Source organism: Salvia hispanica, chromosome 3, assembly GCF_023119035.1.
Source record: "Salvia hispanica cultivar TCC Black 2014 chromosome 3, UniMelb_Shisp_WGS_1.0, whole genome shotgun sequence".
NCBI classification, from domain to species: Eukaryota; Viridiplantae; Streptophyta; class Magnoliopsida; order Lamiales; family Lamiaceae; genus Salvia; species Salvia hispanica.
The window spans coordinates 27,319,781-27,325,184 of NC_062967.1; the positions used below are offsets into that span (position 1 = coordinate 27,319,781).

Here is a 5,404-nt window from a genome sequence, read left to right on the forward strand (position 1 = left end):
CCCCACCGGTGCCCTCGAGGCATCCAAATCCACCCGCATGTTCTCGAGTATCAAGTAGAGAAACCTCTTCTCCGTGGGGTCGGTTGCGGCCTTCCACTCTTGGAAGACCGCGAACATCCGTTCCTCCGTTGTTGCACGCGAGAATAAGGTGTACGCGCGTGGGGGGCGGGTGCCGAGATGACCTCCTGGGGCGATAGGGGGATCCTCCCCTCGCCGCCCGTTGCGCCCGCCTTTGGCCAACCGGGCGAGGGCGACGAGTAGAGGATGGAGGGGACGAAAACTCCTCGAAGCATCGGGGGGGAGGTTGTGGGATCCGCCGCTGCTCTGCCGTCGTAGTCGCCGGAATAGTTCGGCCTCGCTTCTTCGGCCACCCGCGCGTCGCAACCCGCCCGGAAACTTGTCGGAGTCCTTCGGCCAACACATAGCATTCCCGGAAAGGTGAACTCCTTATACTTCCCGGCAGCGGGAACCGACTCTCCGCTATCCTCCAGGCGTCCTCCTCATTCTCGCCCACTAGTCACTGGTACAACCCCGAAAATCGGCCGACCGCGGCCCCGATCCGTTCCCACCCCTTCCGGCACTCATCTCCGCTCGCTGTAGTCCTTCCTGTGCGGGCAATTCCTCCTGTAGGCTGCTCTAATCTTCGCCCCCACATGTTGACAACCCGCTACTCTAATCTTTGCAACCAGCGGATCGTCGCAAACCGACAACCACCCCTTGGCCACGCCGGCGTACTCATCCTCCGTCCACTTCCTCCGCGTGGGGGTGTCGTCAACAGCGGGCTGCGACGACTCGCCGACCACCTTGCCCTTCTCCTTGGTCTTCTTCTTCTTCGGCGCGGCCCGACCCGGCTGGAACGGGAGTGTCCGGCTCCCCGAGATCGATCCCCATCTCATGCAATGACAAAAGGTCATCGACGCTCCAGCCATCATCCCCATCAACTGTTGCCAAGGACGTTAAACCCTGGGCTCATCTCCGCCCGCCCATCTGGCCCCATCCGTGATCCCACGGGTACCGTGGGAGTATGAGAGCCGCTCGTCGCCGAACCGGACTCGTTGTTGTTGTCCATCGCTCGATGTTGCTCTTGTACAGAAATTTAGAGAGAGAGAAAACTCGTTAAAACAAGTGGTGCAAATGAAAATGAAACTAAAATCGCGTATATATAGGTTTTCAAAAAATAAAAAAAAAAATGAAAATTGGCGCTGGCCGATCGGCACGCCACAATGGCGGCCAGCGCATCGGTCAGCGCACGCAAATCGGCTAGCCACGCCGATTTTCTCGCCGATTCTCGGCTGGCCGGTTGCAGTGGTTCGGCTAGCCGACCGGCTAGCGACGCGAATTGGCTAGCTGGTCGGCTAGCCGCTACTGTGGATGCTCTAATTGTGTCATTTTATTTGGGCTTTGAGTCTTTTATCACCACCCATATTCGTAATATTGTTGGGCTTTCATCCTCGACTTATTATTTGGATTTCACTTTGTAACAACAACGCACTAGTATTCAATAAACTACTAACTTCCAAATTTAAGACCAATCCCACTTTTTAAATACATAAAAAATTGTGTTGGGAACCACATATTTTCTGAACTTTGTTTTGTTAGTATACAAATTTAAAAATGAACAGATTTTTAATTGTGAATAGTACTTGTAGGTCAAACAAAATGGATGTATAATATAGTATAAATTTGAAAACCAAATGAGGTAGTAGTATTAGATAATAGTATTACTCAATTTATCAAAAATAAGTAGTCAGATATAAAAAGGGAAAGACAGAAATACCCCTCACCAAACTATAAACCCGTTAAATGGAGGGATCCCATGAAATCCACTACACCACAAGTTTCCCTCCATTTTATTTTTCTCTCTCTTCCAATTTAAACCCCATTTTATCTCTCTCTCTTGAGGAGATCCTTTTTCCTATATATACACACACCATTATACTAACGCTTCATTCAAAAACTCTTCCTCTCTCTCTTTCTCACCCTGGTTTCTGAGATTTCATTTTATTTCTCAGAATCCATTCGATTCTCGCATTAGGTATCAACTTCTCCTTCTTATTTTTTTTAAAAAAAACTGTGCATCATTTTTCTACAATTATTGTTTTTGTATTTCTTACCATTTGTTTTTGAATTTGTTGGTAAGAGATATATACAGGGGGGGAGATTTTAATAAGCGTTTGCAAAGATGATTGAGGAATTGATTACCAGGACTTTGATGTATGTCTTTTATTTTACTATCAATGCTTTTATTTTATTTTTTCTAATTCATTTTTTATTTTGGGAACAGCCTGGTGTTTGGATATGCATATCCTGCATTCCAATGTTTCAAAACATTGGAGAAAAACAAAATTACGGTTCCAGAACTCAGGTTCTGGTGCCAATATTGGTAAGCATTTTTTATTATTTTATATTTAATTATATTATCAAATCATGTTATGTGCATTTGGCTTGTTTCATATCAATATTCATGAATTGAATTATTGTGATGCAAAACAATTAGACATATTTGTGTGTATTAATATGATATAAAAAAGGACAATTAATTAGAATTATGTTGTGCAGGGTAATTGTGGCGCTGATATCAATTCTGGAGAGGGTTCTTGATATATTTATTTCATGGTAAGTTGCACTAATCAAAACACAATTAACAAATCCAAATTCCATTTTCATTATACTCTCTATTAATTCCATGTCTAATGTCTTCATTTTTTTTTGAAGGATCCCTTTCTACCGTGGAATAAAGTTACTAATGTACATTTACTTGTGGCATCCCGGCACTAAGGTAAAAAAACCTAAACCAATATCCTTGAATCTTAGTTTGACGGGAAGTGTTTTATCAACTAAATTGTAATTTATCGTTGCATTAATAGGGAACCACATACATGTACGAGAAGGCGGTGCAACCTTACGTTTCGAAGCACGAATCGACAATAGATTGGGGCATAGCAGAATTGAAGCAAAGATCCTGGGATTTGGTACTTCATTATTGGTACAAAAGCGTAGACATGAGCTCAAAAAACTTTATACAATGTCTTCAGTTATTGATGACTCAAGTCATGAACGCTGCATTATCAAGACCTCAAGCACAGGTTTCAATTTTATGCTTTACTTTTTCATTTTATGTACTTATACATGCATGTCAGACACCAAATTTTCTTAATCCACATTTTAAAATTTTCAAATCTTTTCATTTCTACATAATTAGCCTATACTATATGCGGTGGTTAATGTTATATAAAAGATTCTAAATTCTTGTATGCCCACTTTTTATAGGACGACATTAAACAAAAGTATGATCCCAAAAAAGCATAATTTTTTTACCTTTAATCCAAAATTTCTGAATTCAAGTAAAGTCACTCTAAAAAAGTTCAAAAACTAATTTGCTTTTTTATTTTAAAAAAAATACTAATAATTTCAATTTTTTGACCTAATTTTGTAGGAGGGTCAATCCAAAGACGATCCGGCGTCAGCAGCGCAGGGGAACACGCCACCTGGAATCTTCAAGCGAAACGTTGCTGAGAAGCCGCGGCCACCGGGAACTGCCGGCAGCCCAACCCCTAAATCCGACTTTATAAAGGTGAAAGTCAATAATCAAGCACAATTTATTCATACCGATGATGCAATTTTCCCCAATTCGGCTAAGAGACATGGGCGGTCCCATAGAATGGTTACTACGGGCTTAAGTCCTCAATAAAAATATTTTCTTAGTATTTTTCTTTTGTAAAATTTTTATATTTGTCCGAATTTAACTCAAACTTACTATACAAAAACTCTATTAACAATCTAATACAGTACAAAAATACACTAATAAAAATATTTTAGGAAATATAGTTGATGATTTGATTTCTTTTGTGCCAGGGTCAGGTTGAGGCTCGTCAACAACAATTGAAGAGTAAATAAATCAATTCAATATAGAGTAGGATATTTTGTTTTTAGATTTTTGTATTTTTAATTCATTTTATATTCCAAATTTTGAAATTTTTTTGGGAAGTTGTACATTTGTTTTGTGTGGGTGAAATGTAAAAAATCCGCACCGTCGCCGTCGCTATCTGGAGCTGCGGATCCAGACAAGCCGGAGCGTCCAATCGATAGCCTGCGCGGCGCCGCGGCGGAGCAAATAAAAAAAGGCGGCTAATGGCGGAAAGACGCGGCGGAGGGAGCTGCCGCCGCCGGAGCCGGCGGAGGCGGACATCGGCTGGAGATACGCCCACGCCGCCTGCTTGACGAGGCGATTCCGGATGCCGATGTCGGATCCGCCGTGCGCGGAGCTCGGCCGCGGCGAATTGACCGCCGTCGTCGGGAGGAGATCCTTCAGCGAGGTGTAGCTGTGCGAATTAGGCTTGATCGACAGCAGCTCGAGATCGGAGGAGGAGCTGCTGTTGTGGTGGTGGAGGAGGAGATTGAGCTTTAGCGGCGCTACTGCGATCGAGGAGGGGACCGAACTCCGGCAGCGGAGGAGAGGCTGCGGCGGTGCCGCCATGAATTGAAAATTGAGAGGATTTGGTTTTCAATTTCAATTCTGATTTCCTTTAAATTTGGGCGTTCCGTTGTTTGGAAAAGTGTGCCTACGGCGGCGGTCTTCGCCTTTTATGGTGGAGAGATTTTCTGTTCGTTTTATTATTTTAATTTTATTTTCCATTTTGTAATTGGGAAATTGAGTCACGCCCAATAATTGGTGTATGGCTTTTTAACTTTATATATTATTAATTTATTCCGTATATATTTTTGGAAAATTATTATATTTTATTTTATTTTCTTTTCTTTTTTTGACTGGTCAACGAGTTTTATATAATATGATTACTCTCACTATTTTTTAAAATATACTTCTAAATAATGGCAATACAATTTAAATGTCCTATTATATCAATAACTTAAATTTTTCATTGTTATATTACAGATTTAAATTTTCAAATGATTCCGAAAAAGATACTCCCTCCGTCCGCAATTAGGAGTCCCGGTCACTTTTGCACACTCGTTTTATAAAAATTATAAAAAATAGTTAAAGTGAAGAAATAGTAAAGTAAGACAGAGAATAATGTTGACAAAAGTCTTCTCAACATTATTCTCTCTTTTACTTTATCATTTCTCCACTTTAACTATTTTATATCATTTTTATAAAATGAGTGCGCAAAAGTGACCGGGACTCCTAATCGCAGACGGAGGGAGTATTGTATAAAGGGTGAATTGTTAGAAAATTATCAACTTCGATTATATTCTGGTCAAATCCACAATTTTAAAAGATGTTGGATATTATAATAACTTTGATATAATTTCTCAATTTTTTCCCATAATCTGGTATTGAAGGCATGGCATAGCAATACTATGTGCATGGAAACATTCGATTACTTAGATACTTTGTTTAATACGTCTAGTCAATTAAGTCTTTAAGTTTTACACAAGTACATTG

The 5,404-nt window shown here is 41.0% G+C and overlaps 2 protein-coding genes across 2 annotated transcripts; one reads left to right on the forward strand and one right to left on the reverse strand.

Moving 5' to 3' along the window:
- The first annotated feature begins 1,935 nt into the window (after positions 1-1,935).
- Positions 1,936-4,717, forward strand: LOC125216183 (putative HVA22-like protein g). Its single transcript, XM_048117837.1, has 8 exons — positions 1,936-2,035; positions 2,141-2,214; positions 2,285-2,383; positions 2,560-2,616; positions 2,716-2,779; positions 2,868-3,086; positions 3,437-3,574; positions 3,856-4,717. The coding sequence occupies exons 2-8, from the start codon at positions 2,183-2,185 to the stop codon at positions 3,895-3,897; spliced, it is 651 nt and encodes a 216-aa protein (XP_047973794.1). The 5' UTR covers positions 1,936-2,035; positions 2,141-2,182; the 3' UTR covers positions 3,898-4,717.
- LOC125209747 lies at positions 4,043-4,477 on the reverse strand. The gene has a single exon (XM_048109331.1). The coding sequence runs from the start codon at positions 4,475-4,477 to the stop codon at positions 4,043-4,045; it is 435 nt and encodes a 144-aa protein (XP_047965288.1).
- Positions 4,718-5,404: the final 687 nt, after the last annotated feature.

What these genes read in the sequence shown, in the direction of transcription:
- LOC125209747 (XM_048109331.1), bottom strand. Translation starts at nt 4,477, where the DNA reads ATGGCGGCACCGCCGCAGCCTCTCCTCCGCTGCCGGAGTTCGGTCCCC.
- LOC125216183 (XM_048117837.1), top strand. Translation starts at nt 2,183, where the DNA reads ATGATTGAGGAATTGATTACCAGGACTTTGAT. An exon ending in AGGTTCTGGTGCCAATATTG is followed by an intron (nt 2,384 to 2,559) that starts GTAAGCATTTTT and finishes TATGTTGTGCAG; the next exon opens with GGTAATTGTGGCGCTGATAT. An exon ending in TATCAAGACCTCAAGCACAG is followed by an intron (nt 3,087 to 3,436) that starts GTTTCAATTTTA and finishes CTAATTTTGTAG; the next exon opens with GAGGGTCAATCCAAAGACGA.